The sequence below is a fragment of the Vanacampus margaritifer genome, chromosome 18 (assembly GCF_051991255.1).
Source record: "Vanacampus margaritifer isolate UIUO_Vmar chromosome 18, RoL_Vmar_1.0, whole genome shotgun sequence".
In the NCBI taxonomy this organism is placed as follows: Eukaryota; Metazoa; Chordata; class Actinopteri; order Syngnathiformes; family Syngnathidae; genus Vanacampus; species Vanacampus margaritifer.
The window spans coordinates 15,065,532-15,078,441 of NC_135449.1; the positions used below are offsets into that span (position 1 = coordinate 15,065,532).

At 39.5% G+C, this 12,910-nt stretch overlaps 1 protein-coding gene across 3 annotated transcripts in view; it reads right to left on the reverse strand.

Annotated features, from left to right (window-relative positions):
- Positions 1 to 1,952: 1,952 nt before the first annotated feature.
- Positions 1,953 to 12,910, reverse strand: part of LOC144038026 (uncharacterized) — a 57,118-nt gene continuing 46,160 nt past the window's right edge. For all 3 annotated transcript variants that reach the window (XM_077550070.1, XM_077550071.1, XM_077550072.1), the window contains 9 exons: positions 11,537 to 11,814; positions 11,300 to 11,448; positions 9,063 to 9,147; positions 8,168 to 8,282; positions 6,138 to 6,269; positions 5,805 to 6,050; positions 4,616 to 4,769; positions 4,375 to 4,540; positions 1,953 to 2,847 (listed from right to left, as the gene is read on the reverse strand). In XM_077550070.1, the coding sequence (XP_077406196.1) occupies positions 2,437 to 2,847; positions 4,375 to 4,540; positions 4,616 to 4,769; positions 5,805 to 6,050; positions 6,138 to 6,269; positions 8,168 to 8,282; positions 9,063 to 9,147; positions 11,300 to 11,448; positions 11,537 to 11,814 (1,736 nt within the window). In that variant the 3' untranslated portion in view covers positions 1,953 to 2,436. The remainder of the gene's footprint in view (positions 2,848 to 4,374; positions 4,541 to 4,615; positions 4,770 to 5,804; positions 6,051 to 6,137; positions 6,270 to 8,167; positions 8,283 to 9,062; positions 9,148 to 11,299; positions 11,449 to 11,536; positions 11,815 to 12,910) is intronic.

Sequence of the window (12,910 nt, forward strand, 5' to 3'; positions counted from 1 at the left end):
AACAAAGCGGACGGCGGTGAGGGGCCGGGCGCATACTAGAGGCGGGTGAGGCGAGGAAAAGGGCGAGTCCGAGCGCATGTCGACGTCCACCGGGCGGCTCTGACCGTCAGCATCCACGGCAGCCTCCTCCACCAGCTTCCTGTGGCTTTCTATTGTCTCCGCATCGCTCTGTCCTCCAGGAGGGGAGGAGAATGGAGGGAGGCGGGCAGCAGGAGAAGCGGCGTGCCTGACTGGTGGAAGAAGGAAGAAAGCCCCGCCTCCTCGCCCGAACGCTAGCCAATGGCAGCGAGGCTCCGCTGGAGAGCCGCGGCTGCTCGCTGTCTCCGTACAGAAAAACGCCGCCATCGTGCTATAAATCTTGCTTTTATTGTCACAGCAAGTGAAGCTATATGGATCATTCAGCAACATGACCTGACGTGGAAATTAGGAGGAAAAAAACAAACAAAAACAAAACCTTAAATAAAAACATCGCTGTTTTTCCGATTTTTTTGTTGTTGAAAAAATAATAATAAAAAAAATAAAAAATATATATATATATATATATATAGCGCTGCACGGTGGCTGACTGGTTAGCACGTCCGCCTCCCAGCAACACATAAAAATCTGACAGAAAATATTCAGAAAAAGAAGAATATTCAGAAAAATAAAAGGCAATTAAAAAAAAAAGACTAAAAACAGAGCATCAGTATAGATGCATATTGCATTCATCTGAAAAAAAATCCCTATTTTTTAAATAATAATTTAAAAAAAATACCCCCCCCCCCTTCCTCCAAAAAACAAATAAACTAAAAAATCCTCAGGAAAAACTAGAGAACTACCCATTATTAATATGCACATTTGTTTTGAATCCAGCGGTGAGCAGGTCAGGCCTTCTCTGATGGCCTAAACATACGCTTACAACTTAAATTCTAGCATTTGTTCAATGAAATTAATATTAATCATGTGTCCTCTTCATTTTGTAGTGTTTCTATCAGCTACACTGCTTTCTCTATACTTATTTTTGTCCAATCAGATTTTATCCTCAATATCCTGCCACATGACAAACAAGATTAAAAATGGGATGTTTCTTTGACCAATCAGAACTCGCCTCACAGGAGGTCCATATAAACCTCAGCATTTTTCTGTCCTCTGATTGGTTGGTCAGAGTAAGCCAAATTTGACTAGCAAAACACATTATTATTATATATATTATTATACATTATTATTCAGCATTTATAGTGGATCTTTTTTATTTATTTAACAGTTTGTTGTTTTTGTTTTTTTGTATAATACTGATAGTTTCTATGAAGGATGTTCAATAACACTTTTTTTTAGAACCATATGAAACTGATATTGAGTATTGTTGCCTCTAGTATGAGTTTGATAAATACGATTTTATTTCATAAAATGACAAAAATATTGTGAACAAAGACTGCCGTAGTATAGCGCCACCTACTGCTGAGGAGGAATTACTCAATGTCAGTTTTTTTGCCTTAAGTATTGGTGGTTGGTATCGGCGGCCTCCATGAGTACCAATACCTTCAAATAAGACCTGTATCGCACCAACACTCAAACCTGATGTTAATATTATTATTGTATTCTCAAATATTACACCATAAAAAGTCTCACGTGCTGCCAATAAAGCACTCGCTTTCATTTGAACTTAAATCTACTGTTGCCATGGTATTGCATCAGAACAAAAAGTCTCACAAGGCCTTTTCCTGCCCGTGCATCACCTCCCTAGCTCCTCGTGTGCGTGCCTGGAGAGATGGCGGAGGATGTCTAATAGGTGAAAGGCAAGTGACGGGATTGTGCCGTGTAATTACCAAAGAAAATGAACACCTGCAAGGAAGTCTTCAGCTCTGTTTCCACTTGGCTTGACTCAGCAAAAATCACTTCATCTGTCAGTTAGACTCTTGTCACACTGCACATTATGGCGTAGGCTTAAAAAAAAAAACTAGGAGAAATCGTAGTAACATGGAAATGATTTTATCTAAAAGGTGTACAGATTGAAAAGGTGAGATCCGAATTGGGTTAAAACATCAATGTGCCCTAGCGTCATCTCATAAAATAATACATAAAAAAATGAAACATTGTAAAAAAGAAGAGAGAAAAAAGAAGTGATTTATCAAGAACAAGGAACCAGAGGTGGCCAATCCAGGTCCAAGTAAAAAAAAAAACTGCTACAGTTTGGCTTTAGGAGAAGCTAGCTAGCTAGCTAGCTCCCATGGTGCTCGTTTACCTGCTAAGGAGATAGCTAGCTAGCTAGCACCAGAAGCTAAAGCCAAACTGTGGCAGGGTTTTTACTTTCTGGACCTGGATTTGCCACCTGTGCAAGGAACATTATTAGTAAAATCCCACACAGTAGATTAAAATAGTCTATCAAATACGCATAATAAAAGTGCATGAAGTTGCAATCAGTGCAGTAAGAGTGAAATTCCAAAGGCAGTATTTTCCTCACACAAAGAGAAAGAGTTCAAGCTTCTTGGTGTGAAGATGCTGCGCCAGGTTGTGAATGCGACACAGGCGCACGTTCTCCGCGTCTCCCGCGCTGTATATGCGGAAGATCTGGTAGTGCTCTTTCCTGGTCAGCGCAAAGTGCAGCTCGTTGGCCGACAGCACGATGAACGACCTCTCTTTCTTGGTGGTGGACTTCACCTCCACGTACACCACCTCCTCCCCCGTCGGCCCGAAGGTCAGCTCAAAGTCGTACGGCTGCCCGCTCTCGCCGCTCTGATTGCACCACACCACCCGCGTGGGCCGGCTTGGGTCGGCGCCGTCTCTCCAGTGGCAGAGGAAGGAGTTGACCATGCGCTCGCCCCATTCACCGATGGCTGTCAAGTCCATGTGGCCTTCACTTAGCACCACCTGGGTGAGAAAGTGCCACATGTAGTTAGTAAGCTAAACCTTCTGACATGATTTTGAGCTTCCTGGTGTTAGTCACATGACACTGGGCAAGGAAAATGACTAACTATGCTCAATTTGGGCATTTTCACTTAGGGGTCTACTCACTTTTGTTGCTATTAATGGCTGTATTTTTGAGTTATTTTAAGAGAACAATAACTTAATTTGTATTAAATAAGCTGTACACTGACAACATTTTATTGTGTCATTTCTTCAGAGTTGTCTCATTAAAAAATGTAAAATTAAATATCTGCAGAAATGTGAGGGGTGCATTCACTTTTCACACTACCACTGCCAATGTTTGCTCTGTGCATTTGACTATCTTTAAATTAAACCTACAGTGACACCATACGATAAAAGGTAAATTTGTTCCGTGATGGAGATTAACTCGAAAACACTCGTACTTCATGCATTTTTCTTTATCACAACACATATGAACTGGGCTAGCCCGCAAATACTTATAATCTGCGTATAATTGGCGCCCAATTTAAATGCATTGAAAACTTTTTTTCCCTTCAAAAAGGAGATAAACCTCTGGTTATTGTTTTGCATTAAAGAAAAAAAAAACGGGGGTTGGCTGACATTAAAAAAAACTAACAAAAAAGGGGAAAAAACTAATAAACAAATGAAAAAAACTATAATCTGCAAGATTTCTTTCGGTTTCTTAGTATGGCATTAATATTAGTTGCTCTTCACAGAGGATTAAGAATATATGCCCGTGAGTATAGTGAAACTCCACGATTTGTATTTGTATTCCCGCATAATTGACACCCATTACACTGGGGAACACAATTTCTGTTGAGTAAGCTGTTTCATTACATTTTTGGTGCGGAATCCAAAACTGATTTTAGTCTTTCACTATCACGTCAAGTTTTTAACTATAGGATTTTTGTTTTCTAAAAATTGTAGTTATCATGAAATTTTAAACCCATATCTCATTGGGGGCAAACAAATGTGGATTTCACGTCAGGGTTCATTCAAGGTCACAACACTTTTTAAGCATTCTCTAAACAGTTTTAAAGGTTTTCCTTATTTTGTCTACTTACAGAATAACGCTGCCATGGTGCTATAAATCTTGCTTCTATTGAAACAGCAAGTAAAGCTAAGCTAAGCACCAGAATACTCAGGTCATTTAACCTAACGTGAAAATATATTTAAAAAAAAAAACATCACTGCTGTTTTTCAGATTTTTTTGGGGTGTGGGGGTTGAGTTATTATTATTATTATTATTATTTTCATTTTATTTTTCCGGTTTTATTGTTTTGTATACTGTATATTCTGAAAAGCAACACAAAAACAAATCAGAAAAAAATACTCAGAAAACAGACAACATTCAGAAAAACAAAAGGAAATAAAATATAAAACAAACAAACAGAATAAGACAAAAGAAAAAACGAGAGCATGTTCAAAAGTTCCTTACGAGCTGAGTCGGGGCAAGAGTGTAAAATGAGCAAGAGCATCACATCTAATGAAGCATTGAAAAGTACTGACAGTGGAGGGTTTCTGGCAGGTGACATCCAAGTCCTCAAGCGTGGCCTGTGGGGGCTGGAGTTCGTTCCAAAGTGGAAAGTTCAGGTTCAAAAGGGGTCTCTGGGTCTCCGCAGCCGCTTGTGAGCCTTTGAACACGCTGGGCATCACCACCGCCTCTGGCACAACACTGGAGGAAACACAAATAGAGGATGACTGGAATCAAGTGGACGTGAATATGGACTTTTGAGGACTTGAAGCGTACAGGCTGTCTGAAGTGGCTTGCTCGCCCGCCGCCTCGATGGGCTGCACACATGGAGCACTTGGAGCCGGTTCGGGATCAGTGAGGCTCTCCTCTCTCGTCTCCTTTCCGCTCTCTTTGTGGCCAGATGTCGATGTTTCGCTTGGTTGATGGCGTCCTGCACATGACGGTGGAGACCACATGGAGAATGAACATCGAAATCTATTGTTTTTTGTTTGTTTTGGTGTTTAGATTATTACTATTAATAGTAGACATACATCACACTTGCGTATCATCATACTCCTCCCTTCCACCGATCCATCCATCCATCCTCAGTGGCTCTCTTGCCTAGCTATTTTCTTTCCTCTCTCTTATCAATGGAGGCAGATGGCGACTCCACAACAAGTCTTTTTTTTGTTTTTAAGTTTCTCACCAAGATGGAAGTTTTACATTTGTCGCTACCATACTCACTCATATGGGGTTGTGGCTTGAGATGATTTTTCTTGTCAAGAGATCCTATTAAAATAAATACAAACTATTTTTTAAGGGCATTTTTTTAACCTATTTTCAGCTTGCAGTGTGCAGCTTTCAAACAGCCACATCTTTCTTTTTCTTTTAAGAAGGCCAGAATGGTGGATGGTAATGTGTTAACCCCGTTCAATTGTTGAGTCCCGCACTGCCCCACTCTCTTTGGGTGTTCCACAGGGTTCAATTCTGGGGCCTCTGATGTTTTCAAGTAAGTGCCTCGATATATATATAAAAATGTAATATAATGTTCATAATAGTTTTATATTTTTCATTGCTGTAATGTACAAAACGCAATATTGTGTGTTTATTTTAATATGAGCTTATTGTTTTTACAATATTGTGACCGTTTTTTATATCGCTAGCCTCCCCACAATATCGTGATAATTATCGTATCGTGATGTTTCGATATCGTTACTTCCCTACTAATAATCGGTATCGTATCGGTCTTGAAAAAAACATATCGTCTATCTCTACTTTGAATCTCACTTGATTGGACTTTAATTTTGTGTTCTCTCTCTCTCTCTCTCTCTCTCTCTCTCTCTCTCTCTCTCTCTCGCTCTCTCTGTAGCACTGACATAGTAAGAGAAGTGAACATTATTATAGCAGTAATTTTCTTCCTAATGTAAAATATGTGCCTTAGCTCAATCAAGTGTTGGGAAACGTGTTAGCCTGATGCAAGTATAACCTGCAGGTTTTGTTGTGCAGCTAGCAGCAGCAGCATTAGACTGGCTAATAGTTCTCGGAGGTCCTGGTTGTTCTGCTGTTCTGCTGTTGGCTTTATCACCCTCAATGTTGCCGTCGTCAGATTTCCGTGGAACAAATTGGCCGCTCCCTTTGGCGGAGACATCTTTCTCCGGGTCTTTGTCCTTGGGCGTGGCAGGAGGTGGCCACATCTTCAAGGCAGCTTCTACTGCGGATTCATCGGCACGGCCTGTTGCAAAAATGTGAAAAAATGTGAGGATGTAGTTTCTGCTGAATGGAAATATTACACCAATCCCTTACAGAGTGTGCCTCACACCTGAGTTTTGGCTTCCTGTATTGACAACGGATGCTCGTGGAGGCCAGGAAATTAACGTCAGCTCTCCGTCTTGTTGTTCAGGGCGTGATAATGCTAATGGATAACTCGTGGAAGGAGGATATCTAGGTGGTGCTGGAAAAAAACAACACTTTCATGATAAAGATCAAATCTAATCAATTTCCTCTCTTCCTGAACTTTGAGGTCTGTGAACAGTTGCTCTTTTGAGCCGCCGTGCTGAAAATGTGAACAAAGCCACAATTTACATTTGTAAGGAACAAGCCAGGTAAACGCGGCATCTGTGTGTGTGTGTGGTGTTTTGTTGCTGAAAATGCAGATATGGGATTATGCTGGCAATCAAGGGAACAGGATACACTACAGACAGAAGAGAAATGAGCCGTATGTTGCTACAATTGGATTTCATGCTCCAGTTGCCATGCAAAAGTTACATGCAAGTGATCTCGCACAATTCTTCTGCGTCACATCGACAGACACTTTTAGAACATCTTCTAAAATTAATTCATATGATTAATTTACGCTAAGGATGAAGTGAAATACAGTTGTGTGCCTTGAGATACAAGTTGGTTTCATTTTAATGAGAAGAATAGCACCTGATAAAATAAAAACATACAGTAGTGACACAATTAGAATGAAAAAGAATAAAAACTCAGGTAACCATATTGCAGTGGCCTAAAACTGAAGTGAGATTCATAATTTAATAGTGCAAAGTGGCAACATTCTTTGCCGAGGATAAAGAATAGTATATGATCCGTTACTGTTATACTGCATTGTCTGGCAAAATGTGTTAATGCACTCTTCGTGTTCAAATATAATGGAGGTGCAAGGTTTTGGTCCGACGCCAGTGATAGGTAAATGCGCAATTCTCTTTGTTTGGTTGAGTTTGAGAGTTAATTGAAAGGGACTCTGTTGAATGGGCTGAATGTTGGCAAAATTTATGTTAGCACTAAAATCCCCGCCCCCAGAGAATCTCAATAGTGATTTAAGGTTTTTTTTTTGTATGGAGAAACTGGATGACATAAATTGTCAGAATTATTCAGCAGAAAACAAGGAAAACCCTTTCTTATTCTAAGTACTTTTATTTTCTCATTTGTAGTAAATAGTGGCCTATCATCGCCAACTACAACATCAATCAGATTGAGGAAAGGTGTTTTCATTACATTTTGGTGAATATTTTTGTCACTTAAATGTCACCTATTTCCAGGGGCGTAGCCAGAAATTTTTCATTGGAGTGGCCAGAGTGAAACCATGACTCATATAGGGGTGGCCATAAGTTCATACCTGAAATGTAAAAGTGGTTCTTAACCATGCAGCCATACTGTTTGGATACTGACCTTGGGCTGCGAGCACCGACTAGTGGGCAGCATAAAATAATTTTTGTGTTATGAATTCATTGCATTGGAGCTGTTACAATTGTCAATGAGTTGCTCAGTTACAATAGAGCTTTCTGCCACTTTATGGCAATAAGGCAAATGTCAGAAAAGGAAACCGAACAGCAAAATTCATGACTAAGTATTAAAAAAACACCCCTGGCCACCACGTGCCTCCGCCATTGCCTATTTCTCCATAATGACAAATACCAAGAAATATTGAACTGTAGTAAGCAATGCCCTATCATTGCCAGGCGTTAAAATAGATTTCTGGTGAACATTTTTGACAATATATTTCATCCAGTTTCTCCATAATGAGAAATATCAGCATGTCATATTCCAGAGCAGAAAGAGGTGTTACAATTTAGCTATCTATTGATTTTTCCAAAACTAATTGATTCAATATCCCGATCAAAAAAATACATAGAAACAGTTTTGAGTGAAAAATGGGCCATCCTGGCAAAATAGTTCCTTTAAACTCAGAGTTGCAATCAAAAGTTTGAGGCCTCTTTTTTTTTAAGAAAAGAAAAAGAAAACACCCTAATGATGGATTAATCTAAAAAAACAAAACAAAAAAACCCCACAACATTAGAGGTGCCTTTACTGCACAATTTGAGGGTTCCAAGGCTGTGAATACGTCCTTACGTTTTTCCAGGGTGACCTCTGGCCGAGGAGGCTCTGGGACTTCCCACTGCTCCTCTTCACTGGGCAGCTCTCTGATGTCCTCCTTCACTAAGAACCTCTTCAGGGATGCTGGGTCCTATTTTGGTTAGAATGCATTGTTAGAATCGTGCAACTACATAAGGTTACCCACCTATCAAGCTACCAAGCACTTACTCACCTACCTACCATTAATTTATGAATTTAACATCATAGTCATCATTTCAGTCATCCGTTTGCAGATTATGAACCAAGAAGAAGAGTCAACATTAAACTAAAGTATAGTAATATATTCTATGTCACAGCTGCATTTAACTTCCGAATCCCATTATAGGGACTTTGAAGTTTCTTATGCTGGCACATCTACTGTAGAGCGAAGGCTCAATTATTTTAATCAAACATCCAGCTGGGTCTTCGCCAAAGTGGATTATCATTGATTATAATGCGACCCAATTGCGCCACACATGTCTGCAGCTGCTGCACAAACGGTCCACACAAGGGTATTCAAGGATGTTGGATGGTGTAAGACCGATGATTAATGTCTAACTTTCACACTTGGCAAAGCCTCTTGCTACTGCATCGTCCTCATGGGAATGTCAACAAGTCGCCATGTAATGTGACCAAGCCCCCTCTACGGAAATCTCACATTAGTTCTACTTAGGCTTGTGTGTGTGTGTGTGTGTGTGTGTGTGTGTGTGTGTGTGTGTGTGTGTGTGTGTGTGTGTGAGAGAGAGAGAGAGAGAGCGAGAGAGAGAGAGAGAGAGAAAGAGAGAGAGAGAGAGAGAGAGGTTAACAGGCTGAAAGAGCGTGAGCAAGCAAAGTCTCATTTCCCTGAATATGGATTACTGGTCAATGCGTGAATAGGTCACATATCACTTACATTGAGGGACGTGATCAGGCCACTCAGGAAATTCATCAGCTCTTTTCTGTGTCCGCTCTCGGTGCAGAACAGTTTCACCAGCTCCCTGAAAGACACATGCACAAACAAAGAGATGGAAATTTGACTTGTATATAAAAATGTGGGTCTCTTGGGGTGGTTGCCTTTGGTCATTTTATTGTGGCTTAGCATGCTACATTTCTCTGGTGGGAAGCGTCACTTGATTTTGAAGTCAACCCAAAACATTTATTTTCAATATGTCCTGCGCAGCCCCACTAGTCTAAACCCGGTAGTCTGATTAATATTTCACTCTAAAAACAGTTGGGTCAAAAATAATCCAATTAAAAAATGGACAGGTCCTCTATTTAGGGTCAATTTGACCAAACATTAGGTCAAAAATTGGGTCATATTGTATAAAACAACCCAGAGTGCTGGGTGCAAAAAACAACAAAAAAAATCCAGAAAGTTGGGCAAGATCCTTTACTTGGGTCAACTTTCAGTTTGTTCGTTTTTTTCTTTAAAAAAAAAAAGGATCATTTTGTATAAAACAACCCAGAAAGTTGGGTCTGATCCTCTACTTGGGTCAATTTGACCAAACATTAGGTCAAAAATTGGGTTATATTGTATACAACAACCCAGAAAGTTGGGTCATCTACTTGGATCAGTTTGAGCCACCTTTGGGTCAAAAATGGGGTCATATTGTATAAAACAACCCAGACTGCTGGGTGCAAAAAAAAATAAAAAATAAAATAAAATCCAGAAAGTTGGGCAAGATCCTTTACTTGGGTCAATTTGGCCCAACTTTAAGTTTGTTGTTTTTTTTTCATTAAAAGAAAAAGGTTCATTCTGTATAAAACAACCCAGAAAGTTGGGTCAGATCCTCTACTTCGGTCAATTTGACCAAACATTAGGTCAAAAATTGGGTTATATTGCATAAAACAACCCAGAAAGTTGGGTCCTCTACTTGGATCAGTTTGAGCCACCTTTGGGTCAAAAATGGGGTCATATTGTATAAAACAACCCAGACTGCTGGGTGCAAAAAAAATAAAAATAAAAAATAAAATCCAGAAAGTTGGGCAAGATCCTTTACTTGGGTCAATTTACTTTCAGTTTGTTGTTTTTTTTCATTAAAAGAAAAAGGATCATTCTGTATAAAACAACCCAGAAAGTTGGGTCTGATCCTCTACTTGGGTCAATTTGACCAAACATTAGGTCAAAAATTGGGTTATATTGTATACAACAACCCAGAAAGTTGGGTCATCTACTTGGATCAGTTTGAGCCACCTTTGGGTCAAAAATGGGGTCATATTGTATAAAACAACCCAGACTGCTGGGTGCAAAAAAAGTAAAATAAAAAATAATCCAGAAAGTTTGGTAAGATCCTTTTCTTTGGTCAATTTGACCCAACCTTCAGTTTTGTTTTGTTTTTTTCATTAAAAAAAGGATCATTCTGTATAAAACAACCCAGAAAGTAGGATCAGATCCTCTACTAGGGTCAATTTCACCCATAAAGAGGATCGGCCCATTTTTTAATTTATTTTTTAACCATAATAGGGTTAAAATACTTAAAACTCAAAATAGCATCCCAGTTGCTCAGGTAACGACCAATCATCTGTTTTCTTGAATTTGGTCATGTGATGTTTGCAAGCTTAGCCGTAATTAGTTGTTACCTGAGACCTGAGCAACTGGGATGCTATTTTGAGTCAACAGTAAGTGGCAAAATGGCCGCCGATGGATAAAACTAAGTCCATTTGGCTGCTTTATTCATATAAGACAATATTAACCAGAATGTCGTGCTTAGACTAGTGGGTGTAGTTGGGAAACATTATTGCAAAGAAAAAATTTGGGATGACTTTCCTTTTATTTAAAATAACTTTATTCGACTGTTCAAGCTGTGGCCCCTCGTTAACTGGGCCACTGGTAGATGGGGAGAGTAAACAGTTGCTCATTTCCATTAGCGAGAGTTCCTTTAAATGGACTAAGAGAAGAAAAGAGGGTGCGTAAAAAGTGCGGTAATTCTTCAACTTTTGTTTTTAAACCACATTGCAGACATGCTATTAAAAAAAGTGGGAACTCTTATTATATGTGAAAAAAAAACACCTTTAATTTTCTTTCGTCTGTTACTGACTGTATAATACTTTGTCATCAATTCACGAGGTAAGAAGGAAGGTGTAGTAGTGTATGAATCTATAATCACCTCCATTGGGGCAGGAATAATAAATGAAGCATCACACACAAACCTGCAGATGTCCAACTTGGCTGTGAGATGATCTTTTTGGATGTACAATTCCTTCTTATCCTTTAACAGACAAATGACGTCTGTGGACTCCACCACAGCACCCTCGTAGTTATCCAAATCCAGCTGGTAGTGTATGTACAGTTTACCCACCTGTAAATAAGCATCAAGAAAATCAAAACCCAACTCGCAATTTAGATTTCAATTTGAGCCCTTTGTATTTTCAAGAACTCTGACTGACTTGTGCAAATTTAAGTCGCTTGATCTTTTCTGCAATGTTGTCCTCAATCAGCTCTGAATAAATGTCCGCCAGCTCCTCATGGTGGTAGAGGAACTTCTGGACATAAGGGATGAGTGATCGCACCATGGCCTGCATGGGGGCACAGGGCCTCCAGCTCTCAGTGACGGCCTCCATCTTGACACACTGAGATAGCAGACGGATACCGCAGATGTTCATGAATGCCAATCTGTCATTCTCATTGAAGGCGGGAATGGCTGCTTCGCTTGGCGCTGTCCTCCCTGGCAATCAAAACATGAAGGTCACATGTACAGTACTCCCATAATGTGTGTTGGTTTAGTAATACAGTAATATATTAGTTGTAGGTGACCACAATGTATCCCTCCATGAATCCTTAAATTAGGATAATCTCCATGCAATCAGAGTTTTTTTTGCCTATTGCTTTGTTGTGTGTTCTTTTTTCTTTTCTTTTTCTTAGCGTTTCAATGGAAACCACATGTATTAATGTGATTGTTATTCAATAGGAAGTAAAAATTACATCACTGAAAGGCGTTTTATAAAACCAAAAATCTTAGCTTTAGCACCATAAATAAGAATGTAATTTTTCACAGTGCCACAGTGTAATTTAGGGGAGACTATGGCTTGTTGTCACATGGGTATGTTGTCACATTGCAATGTTCTTATGTTCTCCACCAGAAAGCGCAACTAAAACGTGGACTACTGGTTTTCTTCCTTTATATGATCAGGGGTCGTGTTGTGTCTGAGAAGAGAATCGCACGTTGAAATATGAGATGAGCACCAATTAACCATTTTGCACAAATCAATGTAAAAAATGTTACCTGTATATTTTGAATCCTAGCAGCTATTCATGTGCAATTATTAGAGGAGAGATTCAGGCATCTTGTTATACTTCAGTCATTGCTCTGTTTAAGTTAAACTAGAGCTATAATATGTCTTTGTCATTTAAGGGTTAGTTGTCACGTGACATAGCAGAGAATAGGCCAATGGAAATGCTTCCCTGGCAAATTGGTTTTACGCGTGTGGCAGAATTGTTATTCGGCTGATGAGTCTGACTAGTGAGCACATTCGTTTGTCAGATTTTGTGTTTAAGAATAGGTCTTCCGGTTGTTGATAGATCTATGTCCACATTTCGGGACTGATAAGAGTCTGGTCTCTTCTTTTTTGGATGCCAATTTAATCTTGACATTTTAGTTTAAGGAAGGTAAACGAGGCAGTTGAGACTGAGAGCCATGGTCTCAGCCAACAATTCCAAAGGACTTTAATACAGGGCATTATTATTTTTGTTTATGTTAATTCAACGGGGATGTTCAACAAATTTTTCAAGCTCAATGATAAAAAATTTCTTTGGCTGACTTT